The 16,016-nt window shown below is 37.1% G+C and overlaps 1 protein-coding gene across 1 annotated transcript; it reads left to right on the forward strand.

Moving 5' to 3' along the window:
* Positions 1–661: 661 nt before the first annotated feature.
* Positions 662–11,394, forward strand: LOC127849643 (uncharacterized). Its single transcript, XM_052382388.1, has 10 exons — positions 662–731; positions 2,487–2,495; positions 4,875–5,070; positions 5,701–5,807; positions 6,225–6,347; positions 7,173–7,355; positions 7,999–8,087; positions 8,660–8,789; positions 10,527–10,607; positions 11,300–11,394. Exons 1-10 carry the CDS (start codon positions 662–664, stop codon positions 11,392–11,394), a joined length of 1,083 nt encoding a protein of 360 aa, XP_052238348.1.
* The last annotated feature ends 4,622 nt before the right edge of the window (positions 11,395–16,016 follow it).

Raw genomic sequence — 16,016 nt, forward strand, 5'->3', positions numbered from 1 at the left:
TACAGTGTTTTCATATCAATGAGTACTCAACCCCTATCGTAAATGAGCAACGTAAGAATAAATTCAGAATCATATCCCCTTGAAGTTGAGAAAAATATTAAATGACACTTACAAGATGAAGCAGATTTTTTAAAACTTACACAGTTCTGTCCCATTAATGAAAACTGCACACGGATGCCAGTAAAAAAAGAAAACCAATGTAAATAAAACGAACTATGAAATATTTTGGGGTTACAACACAAAATCATAGATAATGGTTATTTGGGGGTTATAACACAACATCATAAATAATGGTTATTTGGGGGTTATAACACAAAATTATAGATAATGGTTATACCAGTATCTTTTTCTATTTTGTTTAAAATAATCGGCCAATATATTAATATTTACAGTAGAAAAAAAAATCGTTCCATGTAACTTCATTGAGTGCCTTTTACACTGAAATTCCTGACGCCCTTTGATGCTTTGCATCAATACTTATCTTGTTTTAAAATGATACAATGCTAATCATTCCGAGTGTATCACTTTACACATTTTTAGGGCTGCCACGAACAACGTTTTGTGTGGTCCTTTAAACTTGCACAATTTAATCTCTTTAATTAAGGCGATCTCTACGGGCGGTGTGAGCGCAACGGTTGTCTATAGCAACTGCAGCTCATCAATGACCTCGACTCAGATCGCTACAATTGGCACCCAGGTCATCGGATGGAAGCTGGTTCTCAAAAATGTCGGTAAGGACCGCGATCTATTTCATAAGTCTTTGCTCTGCCAGAACATTTAGTATTTGTTCAAGTATTTATCAGTCGGATTAAATGCGTTTGTCGGAGGACCATTTAAAGCTTAGCCGTGACCGTATGTGCCGTTTGTTTAACAAACTAAAAAAAACACATATTCACTATGTTAAAGGAAGAAAAGGAAGCCGATACAAGGCATTCTGTATCGTAACGGAAAATGTATAAATGTTCGTTTACAAATACTACTAGTACCAAAGTTGCACGTTTCAATAGTTGTGTTCTTTGTTGGTTGCTGAATAACGTTCCGTATATTTACGACATCTGTATGAACAAATATACAGCTATTAAAAGTTGCGATTTAAAACTCTGGGCTTGGAAAAAGAACCTTTTGGAATTAAACTGAGCTCGATATTTTGTTTAAGACTTCGCAACATTCCTCATTGTGTATATCTTTGTATGCATGCTTTAGCAACGACACGATTGACATGTCGATCTATTGATGCCTGAATGAATGCATTCGGTTACGGTGTTTTAAAAGATATCAAGAAGCGTCGCGATATTTTGTTTACGTCTAATCTAAGTTTAACCAGTATGAGAGGTATGGCATTTAAAACTTAGTTTTTTATCACAATAATTTACAATTCGTTTCTTTTTATAGAGACATTGTGCAGTTCATATTGTTCATCTCATCTAAATTTTGTGTATGACCTATCTTTCACATCATTTGATTATATTTTTTACGAAACTTTCGTCGGATTTGCCCCTTTATTTCATTATCTATAATTGATTAAAAATCTTCCATTTGTCCGATTTCAATAGTGAATCCAATTAAACTATCCATTTACAAATCGATTTAAACCGCTCATTGTTATGTCTTCGGGTTTCAATCATATATTCAACTGGCATTAAATTGAATTATGTTTTCAGACTGACAATTCATGAAATATCCGCTTATTTTGTTTTCGTTACCGGTAGTTTATTGATAGCTTTGATATCTACGAGTGAATATTCCAGTGCTTTTTATGTGTATTCTATTTATAACCGTTGTATCCTTCCACCTATTTAATAATATGAATGCCGATTCTAGATAATAGACTGCATGTATTTTCTTTTCTTAAGATCAGTTCAATACTTTTGTGATAAATAATGCGACATAGCTTATTATAAAAAATACGGTAAATACATTTGATTTCAGGATTTTATGGCAATTTTCATTCAGTAAATAAGAGTATATCATAAGATCACCTGCATCCGTATTATAATTCGATAGGTTGAGGTACGTTAGAAAGCAAAAATGTTACGGTATATATAATGCTCCATAAATTAATCATAATTGTATACTTTACCGTCAAAATAGCGCTTGTCTGTGAAAAAAGAAGAAAATATGTGCCATCAGAGAACAACAATAAATAGTATAGTATATCGTATGTTCCATATTACTATGCTGTATAGGTATGACCGCTAGCATTGAGCAAATTTGTGAAAACAAAAAACGAGTGTTTGAACGAATTCAACAATAAAATTAACAACGTGTACATCAAAAGAAACTCTAGATGCAATCCCCTCAAAATAGCATCACAATTACGAAAACTATAGAAAGGGTACTATCAAGGACCAACATATCAAATAGTAAATACTACACATTATTATAAAATAAATGTATGCATTATGAACTACAAACATAGCAGTATCAACTTTATCACGTCCATTTATACTTAACAGAAATTAAAGCAGTTTTTGTTTCTTTTCCAGTTTACTGCCGTAAGTACTCCAATTTTATTTGTGTATCTTAATATAAAAATGTACACAAATGTTAGTGCACTATGACAAAAACATTGCATTAAGATTCAAACACATTTTGTAGACCGGGAACGGGATTTTGCTTTCTCATCATAGCCCAGACACATTTGATAAATCATGAATAGGACATTCAAATGATTGCTTTTGATAATGTTAAGAAACCAAGACGTCATCTTTTGTTGTATATTCAATTGTATTGACTAACTTTGAAAAGCGTTTTGTACTGCAAGGTACGCAGCTTTATCTATTCAATTCACTGTGCATTTATTGTTTGATTATATGACAATCATGAATGCATTTGCTTCTTTAATTGCACATAAATAGAAACCATTTTCTGTTCTAGATCTAGATGTATATGTATGTAAACGTGTAATTATGCTTCGCTCATGAAAAATAAGTTTTCAACTTGTATTTACGTATTTTGGATGTTTGGTAACTGACGGTATTATTTATAATTTCAGTAAGTGATTATGCGCCACATTGTCTGTTTTTTTTTACACAATAAAAGTAGTTTAAAATACATTAATATTATCAGATGGTTTAATGATTTTTTCTCACATGGATCATCTCATAAACTCATTTTCATACGGAAGGGTAAAATGTGGCGTAGCCAGAGAGAACATTTTAGGCCGAGGCACTATACAGTGAGGGGTAGGGGTTGGGAGGTCCTTGGGAATGCCCTGGCCATGGGATTTATGTTCACTTAGAATATCGTGTTAGTTCACAAACTAACCCAATTAATAATGTTTTAAATATCTCGTCAAGTAAAAGTTTTCATACATGGATATAAATCCGTTTGTTATCAGTAAAATTGAACTTTATAATGTTCAGTAAATTACGGAATCCGGATAGTGCCATCTATAATCTCGCCCTTCTTTCATCAAGGGCGACACTAGACACACGGAGCGATACACGATATTTTTCGCGACAGTCGCCTCGACGCACGATATTTTTCGCGACAGTCGCGGCAACGAACGACAGTTTGCGCAACGGTCGCGGCGACACACGATATATTTAACACGATATATAAGGCAATATTATTACAACGACATTTGAACAGTACAAATATCGTGCGTCGCCGCGACTGTCGCGCAAAATATCGCATCGTGTGTCTAGTGTCGCCGTCTGAAATTAGACCGCGATACACGATATTCGGATAATATGGGCGATATTTGAATAATAAAATGTCGTTCATCGCCGCGACTGTCGCTCAAAATATCGTGTATCGCTTCGTGTGTCTAGTGTCGCCCTTTGAACGCGAGAGACGACACTTAAAGCGATACACGATATTTTTCTCGACAGTCGCGGCGACGCACGATATTTTGCGCGACAGTCGCCTCGACGAACGATATTTTTCGCGACCGTCGCCGCGCAAACTATCGTACGTCGCCGCGACTGTCGCGCAAAATATCGTGCGTCGAGGCGACTGTCGCGCAAAATATCGTGCGTCGCCGCGACTGTCGCGAAAAAATATCGTGTATCGCTTCAAGTGCTTAGTGTCGCCCTTGATGAAAAAAGGGCGAGATTATAGATGGCACTATCCGTATTCCATAGTAAATACTCAAACAGAAACAATTGATAATCCGGTTGTATTCATGTTAAAACATTTTTGAAAGGTTAATACATGGCTTAGCCGGGGCTGGGCTCTATAATAGCCCTTGAACACGATAATTTCCATAATGCTCAATAATAGGTCGGGGAAATAATCGAGCCCTGTCCCGGATCCGCTATTTCTTAACCTCACATGAACACGTTTACCCGGTCGAACGCAATGTTCACATAACGGCGCTGCGGCGACTCGTAAACAACGCGGTAAAAAACAAACAAAAAAAGGTCACCTCATTCATCTTGTTAACATACAAAACTCTTCTTCTCAACAGAAATACCGAAAATATAACATCCAAATTAGTACAGCTATAAACATGTGTACATGAGTTTACGAAAGAAAATGCTTGATATTTCTTAATGCTCAATAACATGCATGTATGTCACTGTTTCTTTTAACCGAAATTCATTTAAATGGAAGTTCAACACTAACGTCTAAATGTCAAGTTTCTAAACGTTTATTTCGAATCAAACCCCTAATTACTTAATATAAGTTGTTTGATTTAGCACAAGTGCAGAAAAAAGAGTTTCAATGTCATTTAAATAAAAGCTCGCACGTTTCCCCTACACCACTCGAACTAAAACCTTCATGAGCATCCTATGCTCCTGTTCAAATATCTGATAGTAATTAACAGCATTATAAATGACTTCAAACACTGAAAATCGCATATCGAAACAAAGTCAACAGTCGTATGTTCCATGCGGGATCCAAAATACACGTGTTGGTTTATTTAGAGGGCGGTTGCACGTGGTCGACTGCGTTTGGAAACACGGTATGGAATGGCACAGACGGGACGCTGACGTTTGCTAGTGACACGCTGACTGGGTTCAACGTTAACGTCAGTAGCGTCGACCCAAGCGTCAACAGCGTGTCAAAGTGGGAATGCCTGAGCACAACCTACTTTAGCACCGATGGCATTTTACTTCTGAAGTAAGTAATGCGTATTCTTTATCATTGACATGTATTGAATCTGTTGATTGTTTTTGTAACTATCGCTTCGCTAAGAAAAACTGTATATTCGCAATTCGTTAGTCAACTCGTTAACGAAATTCACGATCTGGTTCAAAATGCCAAAACAGCTATAAGTGTGACCACTACATGTTTTATAAGTAATCCGATGGGACGAAACATTTAACATTTTACACGAACCTTCATCTTAACCCTTAGACTTTTAGATGTTTTCGCACAATCGGAAATGTCTCATTTTTCAAGCATGTGATAAAAAGATCGGACACTCGTTGTTTTTCATACCATACTTGACTTATGACAGATCCAAGATATCTTTGCATTGTTCTGGGAAAACTGGGCTTAATGCATGTGCGTACGGTGAAATGCCATATTATGCTGTGAAGTCCATACAGGCTAATCAGGGACGACACTTTAAGCCTTATTTCTTTTTAGGGTTAAAAGAAAGTCTCCTGTAAGCGAAAACTCCAGCTTAGGTGGAAAGTGTCGCCCCTGAGTAACCTATGTGGACTTCACACATGTGCTCACATCTATTAAGCCCAGTTTTCCCAGAACGAGACTCATTTCAATTAAATGTTTTATGAATCTTTCAAGGTCAACGCAAGTGTTCAAGCATACCAATGGTCTGCATATGGCCTACCTGTGTCTGACCTTGAAGGATGTGTCTTCCCCGGATGCGTATTACTTCTATCGGACCCACGGTGGGTGTGTTGTCTTATTTATCTGCGTTAAGTGATGCCCCATATTACCCTGTGCAGTCCACACAAGCTAATCAGGGACTACACTTTCCGCCTTAATTGTTTTTTCGTTTGGAAGAGGCGTCCTTAAAACATTAAATTTCTTAAAAGCGGAAAGTATCGATTCTGATAAGCCAGTGCGGACTGTACAGACTAATCTGGGACGACTCTTTACGCGCGGGCATGAAGCGCAGTTTTCAAATATCATGGCTAAATATAGTACGGACATTCGTAATCATATATGCATTTTATGGCGAATTTAACCCGATTTTGTAATACACGTGATACAAAAAATTAAGGCTATGAATAATACGACGTTTAAATATAGCTCTAGGTCGCAACACACCAGATCTATATTGGTTGTCTGTTTATGCAATTTAGCCCAAACACCGTCACTGAACAATGAGCGCATCAAGATCAGCCAGACGGGCAGCTTCACCACCCAGGGACAGATCTGCGGGGACGTCCCGCCAGTGCACGAGTTTCACTACATGGTCAAGCAAGGTAGCACTTATATATGAGCCGCGCTCTGGAAAAACGGGGCTTAATGCATGTGTGAATGTCATCCTATATTAGCCTGTGACGTCCTCACAGGCTAATCATGGACGACACTTTCCCCTGTAATGGATTTTTCGTTGAAAGGAAGTCTCTGTTCAACAAAAATCAACTCTATGCGGAAAGTGCCGTCCCACATCAGCCTGTGTTGACTGCATAGGCTTATGTGGAACGACGCACATTCACCAAGTCCAGTTTTCCCTGAAAGAGGCTCAATATTGATATTGTGCATTCTAGACATAAACACGCATTCAAATAAACGAGAATAAATGAGTCGTGTTCTATGAAAACTGGGCATAATGCATGTGCGTAAAGTGACGTCCAAGATTAGCATGTGCAGTCCGTACAGGCTAATCAGGGACGACACTTTCCGCTTTTATGGTATTTTTCGTTTTAAGGAATTCTATTCTACATGAAAATCGAGATAAGGCGGAAAGTGTCGTCATTGATTAGCTTGTGCGGACTGCACAGCTAATCTGGAACGACACTTTACGCACATGCATTATGCCCAGTTTTCTCAGAATACGACTCAAATATTTCCGTTAAGTTCCTATATGGACAAACTTTATCACTAGTTATGGGTTCGGGTTTTCAAACTCACTTATGGTCTGTGTATTTCGCAATTTGCTTGAAGCAATTAACACGATTGTGTATAACTGAGTGCGCTTATTTTCAATACAAGTAAAAGAAACCTTATGTTGAGTTCAAAATACGACGCTCAATTACTGTGCTCCCCGGTTTCAAGTTTTAATGACCATTAACAAAATATTTAAGGTAAAGAACTAACGTCAAGGCAATTTTGTCCACCGTCACTTCTCGCAAAAATGGACTACAACGTGACGTCAGCTGGTGGCGCCAACAGTTGCACGTCATCAGTTGACGATTGGGACGTCTGCACTAACAAAACTGAGATGGTCTTCAACTACACGACGTGTGCGACACAGATGCTGTATTCAAGTAAACAGTGGATCAAACTGTTGATTTGAGCTAAGCTCTGGCAAATCCAGAGAGTGGTCCTAGATTAGTCTGTACAGTCCGCACAGGCTAATCAGATACGATATTTTCCGCGTTTATTGCATTTTTGGTTTAAAGGAAATGTTATCTTTGAAATTTCAGCCAAGGCGGAAATTTTCGTCCCTGATACGCATGTGTGGACTTCACAGGCTAATCTGAGACGACACTTATCCCATATGCATTAAGCCCCATTTTCCCAGATTGCGGCTCATTGTTACGTAACGGGACAACATTGTGATCGCACTGACTTTAATTCATAAATACTAGCACATTAAAAGTGTAATTACATTGAAGACGTTCATAAGTTTTCACACAATCTAGTAAGAATATTGTATATAAATCAAACGTAACTTTATACTTATAAAGTTCACTAATATAACGTCAATCCTGTTGCAACTTCAGTTAGGAAATGCACTATGTGATGCTATGTCATCTTTATTTGTATGTGTGTGTGTGCGTGATATTACGTTTTGTGTAACGAATACAGTTTGCCTTTTCAAAAACATTGTACCAAGAGAGTTATTTAAAACATACTTTTAGAGGCAAAACACTTATAAAAACCTGAAATATTTTTGTTCTAATTCAGGTGCCGGGAAGGTCTATTGTATGTTCAACATGACGGCAACAAATGACTACGCTATCGTCTACGTAGAGGACAACCAGTTTATCTGCGTGGTAAAATTATGTATATGTATATTTCTTACGTAAATTTCCAGAATCACTAGTTTTCGTTTCTGATATGAAGCATATACAAGTAATAGTGTACGAACACAAATATGCGATCTAAAATAGCATGCACAGCATTTGAAATGAATTAGTTAAACATGCTCTAAACTGACCTTGAAACCAACGCCACAAGCTGTTCAAATTTATTGACAGTCGCGATTATTCATGGATAATGCCTATAAAATGCTGACTTAAGTGAATATATTGGCTCCTGCCAACACCTATCTTCATAAATGAGCCCAGTTCTGGAAACAAACATTGAGCTTAATGCATGTATGTGAAGTGTTATCCATGATAAGCCTTGGCATTCCGCACAGGCTAATTATGGACGACACTCTCCGCTGAGACTAGATTTTCGTTTAGAAGAGACGTTATTTAAACGAAAAATTTCGTAAAGGCGGAACATTTCGTCCCTGATGAGCCTGTGTGGACCGCACAGGCTAATCAATGATGACACTTGATACACATGGATTAAACCTAGTTTTCTTAGAACAAGGTTCACATGATTCTGTATGGCCCAGGTGTCAAACACGGCGGGGACTGCAGCCAGTTTCGTCGGCGGCCATTGCGGTCAGACGGACCACACTCCCACCTCCTTTGCCAAGCAGGGCGGCGTTGACGTCGGGTTCACGGTTACTATGACCGCTAAAGGTAACTCAAGTCCATCAAACTGGGCCTGTATTCGCCAAACAATTCTTAGACATAAGTTTAAGAATAAAAAATATTATTTTAATTCGAATATTCAATAATAGCTTGAATGTTAAGTCAAACTTGGGATTAAAAACCTCTATCATCATTCATTATTTAAAACACTTTGTTAAAGATATCATCACCGATTGTAGCCCGTATACCTGTTTATTTAAATGTTGGACGTATGTTTCGTGGTTGTAAGTCTATTTTGTATTATGTGTTCTAAGAATGGGTTGGTGAATATGGGCCCAGGTATCAGTGAACATGTCTGATTGACCACCGTGTGCAGAACACAAAATTGTTCTGAAATAAATTCAGATTCGTCACCGTTAACAGGCGTTAAAGTGATAGAGCAAGTATGCCATCAAACATCGATACTATTAAGCGAGATGCCTCTTCTCGTGCGACTGTAACGCAACCAGAAAATATTATTATTAACGTTGTTTTGTTTCGATTATATCGACTTGTCTAACGATTTTGAGAAGCGTTTAAAGCAGGTCACCCGATGCCTTAACGGTTTCAAATATTGCTTTAATGGATTGTTGTATGACTATGAAAGTAAAGTCATTTTTTTGATTATTTAAGACAGCTGATAGTAACAAAAAGGTTCTCCGCATGAATACTTTGGGTTTTATATTCCTATACTAAGTAGGCCTTTATTTGCATTTTCAGAAACCTGTCGTAAGTACCGGCATGATTTCTTTATATTTCTTTTTATATTTTGATTGCTTTCTACTCTAATAATTCAAGCTTTTAAACGTTTAGAAGCAACGTTTATTCGAAACAAGTGTGCTGTGTAACAAAGTTCGATATCAGTAATTTTCTTTACAATATAATTTCTAAACTTTAAACCTGAACATGATACTTTTCTTTTAGCCTTCCTTGGCCCCACCACCATAAGTACAACTACCATCCAAACCGCAACGGCAACTGCAAAGGAAAACTCCAACATCATACCAATCATAGCGGGAGCTGTTGGGGGTTGTCTAGTGCTGGTGATTGTTGTTGCCGTCATTATATATTGCTTGAAATTTAACGGCCCGGGACACCATTTGCCGACGAGAAATCCACTCCTCCAGGTTAGACTAGATTTGAGGATTTATTTTTACTGTTTTCTTTATAGACGTTTGAGTATAGTTGAACTTCCGGTAGTTTGAAAAATAATTATTGAGTTATCAGAAGTTATTTGTCGAGTTCAATAAGATGTCGCAGGTGCGTAGCGGACGCGGTGACCGGAAGGCCACGGGTACGATCCCCACTGTGGGAGTGTTCATAAGATCGCCCCTAAAGATACAAAGTACTGGCTCTACCCAGGAAATGGCATCGAAAGCGTTTTAATAAGCCTTAGGCTTTTAATTCAATAAAAATAAATTGGTGGAAACTAGCCGTCTTTAATATAAAACCACAAGACAGCGTCGAAAACCACAGTATATGGACAGTCAAAATGTTATTTAATTGATGAGCAACCATGGTCCTTAAGAATGCTCTTGAATTAGCTATGGGCATGCCCCTTTCGAACATCATTCAGTAACAACTAAATAGCTTAAAATTGCAGCTATGTTTCAAAATTCGTCTCGACTGTCGTGAATCTCGCAAGTTCATTAGATAGGAGTGTTGGGACACACTCTGGATCGTCAAATAATGATGACCAAATACGGGTTCTGACTAGGCCTCTTCACGAGGGTTTCGTTATTCTAGACGCGGTCAGTGCAGGCATCGGATCGTGTCCCGTCAACTCGATAAACGGAGCCTTTGTCATAGAGAAATCCACTCCTCCAGGTTAGACTATATTTGATGATTTACTTTGTGAACAGTATTTATTATAAAACTTTCACACTGCGTCGAAAACCACAGTATATTGAAAGTCAAAGGGTTATTTAATTGATGAGCAACCTTGTTCCTTAAGAATGCTCTTCGAAAGAGCATGAAGGCATGCCCATTTCGTGTGATCGGATAACAATATATACTAATTAACCAAAAGCAGACAAGAACAACAAGAAACTTCATTGATTACGGGTCTTTCCTTAGGTTGAACTTCTGTAATGACGTTGACGGTCGATTATCATAGCGTATTTGACCGAATTTAGGATTTCCGGTTAGCGTAGGGGTTAGTCGCGCTCATCGCCTAGGCGACCTGGTTTCTATCACAGTTCATGGAATCATGTGAGTTTGATTGGTGGTCACCAAACTGGACATGCGGTGTTTCCTCCGGGTACTACGGCTTCCACCACACTACAAGACCAAACCAAAATTGAACAGCTTTCAGTAACAACTAAATAGCTAAAACTTGCAGCTATTAATCAAAACTCGCACCGACTTTAGTGAATCTCGCAAGTTCATTAGTATGAGTGTTGGAACACACTCCGGATCCACACATAATGTAGCCCCATGCGCATTATGACCTCAACAACTTTGAAATACAATGTGCATGCACCAAATTCGTATTCCAACTATTCTTTTCGTTATTCCAGACGCAGTCAGTGCAGGCATCGGATCAAGGCCGGTCAGCTCGATAAACGGAACCTTGAACAAAGATGCCTTGCCCGAGATGAGCGTTGAAGAGTAAGACAACCCGGCGCTCAAGCCCGTGCATCGCACCAACCTGGCACCGCTTCCCAACCTTCCTAATCTGAACACGAACATAATTCATCCCACGATTCCGCCGATTAATAATCATGTTTGATGACTTAACAACAGGTTAAGCCGCGCTTTGGGAAAACGTGGCTTACTGCATGTGTGTACAGTGTAGTCCCATATTAGCCCGATCAGTTCGCTAATCTGGGACGACACTTTACGCACATGCATCAAGCCCAGTTTTCCCAGACTGATTGTCTATATTGCTGTGTTATTGATATTACCTCTTAAATTTTAACTTTTGGTACATATTAAATAGAATTTTATTTTAACATGTGGGAATATGAATTTTGGCTTTAGAGCGAAGCGGGAAAATACTACTTAGACACGCTTCTCATAGATATTCTGTACGGATACAAGTTCACGGTGCAAATTAAAGGTATTGAGAGATAATACAATACTGCATTCGTCTTTAAAGAAATTCGACATAAAGACACGTAAAGGCGATTTTGCCTTTGAAGCCTTTGAAGCCTTTGAATATATATTGGCCGTGCTCTGTGAAAAGGGGGCTTAATGCATGTGCGTAAAGTGTCGTCCCAGATTAGCATGTACAGTCAGCACAGGCTAATCAGGGACGACACTTTCCGAATTAATGATTTTGTGTTCGTTTAAAAAAAATCTTCTTGGCAAGTATCTAGTTATGGGCGGAAAGTGTCGTTGCTCATAAGCCTGTTCGGAATGCACAGGCGAATCTGGGACGACACTTTACGCACATGCATGAAACCTCTTTTTCACAGAGCACGGCTCATGTGTATGCCGATTTGCCCTTGCATATTTCCGGTACAATGTCATTACGTTGCAAAAGGTACATCACAGAAAAACAACAGCATATTATGACTGCCGACATTTAAAAAACAGCAACACAATCAACAACAACAAAAACGATTGTCTGTAGCATAGAATTATCCAGTCGAATGTACGAAAACAAACTGTAATATATCCACAAAGCACAATTGTCAATTTTATACATACCAAAGAACAGAAAACAACAACACGAGCATTAACGCAGTTATAACATTATGTAAATGTATATAGCAATACTCTGAAATTTCTATTAAAGTTGTTAACATTCAATATTATATATGTGCATATTTATATAATTATCGTCATTTGTTTAGTTTTTTTAGACGTGCACCCGCTTATTACTTTGCTGGTTTTCAACACATGATATTTAAACGTACATTTCCACTCATTTTCATCGAGAGTTGCAGTCATGTTTGAAGACCATTTTCTTTTAATTAAAGGATTCTCGTTGTTGTTTTCAAGTATATTTCTACCCATTCATACGTCGGTCACTCCTCAAAAAAGGTACCTAAGAAATATTAAGGAACCTTCTACCGGAACAATTGTGTACTTGCTATTAAGAAAACATCGCCCAAAGCAATATTAATCCTCATAAGTTCGGAATTATCTAACACCGGGCTAATACAAATCATCTATATACATTATATTTTAACATGTTTCGAAATCGGTGGAATGGTTAAGACATTTTTTCCGCAATGTTTACACGTTGTAATGAAAAACATTGTCAATAATAATTTATAAAAAGACATATTTTTGTAAATTATTATTAATTTCATGCGTATTGTATTCTTTAAATCTCTTTCTAACACAAAACACTATTATACATGATTACATACCTATTTTTACAATCCAGTCTGCTATCGTCGTTCGTAGCACGTGACCGACCAATATCCTCTCGTATTTAGACGAGCCTGCATTTAATATTTTTGGTAATCTACGGTCAGAGTTCTCACGATAATTTCCAATCATTTCCGTTTCAACTTCGAACTTATCCACCACGAAAAAAAATCAAATAGTATGTATACTGTTCAAACAAGAATTACTTATAATATTTGAAATCGAGGTTAGATAAAAACATATTTAAATATGATTTAAATAATTAACTGAATATTTTCTCACGGCATATTTTTTTAAAACAAAATGATTGCAGCTAACGGGAATATTTTTGATTAAATGACGCGAATGGATTCGTTCATTGATGATTCGCAGATTTGTCATTGTTTCATTTAATGGACATGCAAAATGCAAATGAAAAATGTATTGTTTACAAAATAAAAAGATTGTTAAGCAGAGATGTGTAGAATGCGGTGATTTATTTGTACTCGTACATAGCTGTAAGACTGTCGGCTCGTCCAATGGAGTACGTAAGCTATGGCCTCTTGCAAATATATCAACGCATTGTACTTAATGATGTTTAATCACTCATACTATTATACAAACGGTTATTGTATTTTATTTGAGATTTTTTTTTTAGGTATGTGTGTTTAGTTTTGCTAGTGTGCAGTTCGTTTTGATTAATCGTGTGATGTTCAATTAAATCAATGAGTTGTTTAACCCTTTCAGCGCTGGAACCGAATTTTAAAGGCCTTTGCAAACAGTTTGGATCCTGATGAGACGCCACAGAACGTGGCGTCTCATTAGGATCCAAACTGTTTGCTATTCTAATAGTATTCTTTAAATAAAATCGAAGAAAATGCTTATTTTAGAAATTCAGCGGACGACATTTTAGCAGACGACAAATTTCCCAGCATGCAAAGGGTTAACACGTGTACAATACTACAGAATACAATCACATGTGTGGAACAAGAACAGCGCACATGTATTATGCATTTGTGATACAAATAAGGCGTTTATTGTATTATCAAAAAACTGTATGTTTAAGGATTGTTTGTTTACATTGTTCTTTTATATCTGCGTAGGGTTAACAATCAGTATTTACTTTTTATATCACGAGTTTTGTTACTATTTATATGCTGTGTTTGTATTGCGATATGGGCCATTTAGTTTTTCATGCAATAAAATGTTTGAATTTGAACAGAAGTCACATCTTCTTTTGAGATGCTTTCATTGAAATGCTGGCATTCGCCCATTTATTCATCGTTGCTGATTCAGATCAGTGTTGACTTAGATTTACTGAGATTATGATTCATCGGTAGAGTTCAACGCAAAAAAGAAATTAGTATATTTTATATAATAATTTAGGGACTAACGTACACCAATTGTTTTATGTACACCAATAACTATTGAACGTAATACATGTGAGGACTGCAATTTTCTTAATAATTACATTATTTAACATAAATAAATTCAATTAAACGCTTTAGCTGAAGATAACAATTACCACTGTTACTTATCGAGTGTCATGAAAAGAATGCTGTACTGTTTAGCATCATGAAACAACTACTTTTGTACCCTGCATAAGAATTTCAAAGACCGTCGATTGACGAAAGCAAGTGTATGCTTAAGTCAGCAGAACGCTATCAATGGAAAATGTAACAATATTAGAAGTATCTCAACAAACCGTCAAGGTTGCATATATATAAGCATTTCATAGTCGATATAAACATCGAAATTATGGGTTGTTATGTTTATATATGAATAGTTTTTTTTAGAAAGTCACGAAAGTTAGGTTTTCGACCTGGATAATATAACGGAATTACAATTATCGACAAAATGTTATAACAATCTGCTAAAGCCGCCGAAAAATGTATTCATTCGTACATAATAGCGATCAATATGACGGCAGTTTTTATATAATAACATATAAAGTATTGTGAAATCGACATTGGTTGTGTTAGATAAGTTTTGACATGAATAACGAAGATGACAGTTTTTATGTAATAATATAGTAATAATTATAACAGGATATAAAGCATCTGTTATAGATCTTAAAGTATTATATTTAGTATCAACTTGGGTTTGTATTTTTTTGTAAATATAAAAGTGAGCAGTGGTTTATGTTCTAAAGTCCAGCTCTAGTTCAACTAGAATATGCATCGGATAGATTTGAATTGTGCAACACGGGGCAGGCCCGTAATGGTCTTGCCGCCCGCCGTTATTTTGAATTGGTCTTTAATATCTTACGATCTCGAAAGTGATTGAATGCATCTTATTTATTAGAATATTTTGTGGACTTGTTATAAAGCAGAATAAAATCTAAACGAACACTTCATCGGACTTGTGTATGCATTGTCATCCCATCGAACTTTGCGTCACACAAAAAAGGTCAATGCGTAGTCTATAAAGGCGCATAATTACGTGACGATAGGACAGATCCAAAGGGATCCCGGGAACCAACATCTGATATACGTGTAACATTGAGCTTTTCTGGATTGTATGTTCAGCTGCTCATGATCACAGCCCCAAGCAAAATTGTTGTTTAAATTGGAGTTTAACCGCCTTAACACCATTTCAATTAAAGCGATCATTTAAACTTCTCACATTTTAACCGGCAGGTAATAATATATAACGGAGGTTTACCACTATATGCGCTACGCATAGTATTATAGCTAAACCATTAAGTCATAATTGCGACACTTGATTCAGGGGTGGGGAAGACAAGCTATAGAAAATATATTCGTGACGTATGTCCACATAAGTTATACTTGTCGGTGTTTGGATTCGAACTCGCGATGCTTTCTCTAACAACTTAGCTAGCAAAGAACCGCTTTTTAAGATATTAACTATATTAACTATATGAGTCGCGTTCTGAGAAAACTGGGCTTATTGCATGTGCGTAAAGTGTCATAC

Source organism: Dreissena polymorpha, chromosome 11, assembly GCF_020536995.1.
Source record: "Dreissena polymorpha isolate Duluth1 chromosome 11, UMN_Dpol_1.0, whole genome shotgun sequence".
Lineage (NCBI taxonomy): Eukaryota > Metazoa > Mollusca > Bivalvia > Myida > Dreissenidae > Dreissena > Dreissena polymorpha.

Bases quoted from the DNA above. Each gene is read 5' to 3' on its own strand.
- LOC127849643 (XM_052382388.1), top strand. From the start codon at position 662: ATGACCTCGACTCAGATCGCTACAATTGGCACCCAGGTCATCGGATGG. The intron at 5,808-6,224 runs GTGGGTGTGTTG...TATGCAATTTAG, and splicing joins TTACTTCTATCGGACCCACG to CCCAAACACCGTCACTGAAC. The intron at 8,088-8,659 runs GTAAAATTATGT...TGTATGGCCCAG, and splicing joins ACAACCAGTTTATCTGCGTG to GTGTCAAACACGGCGGGGAC.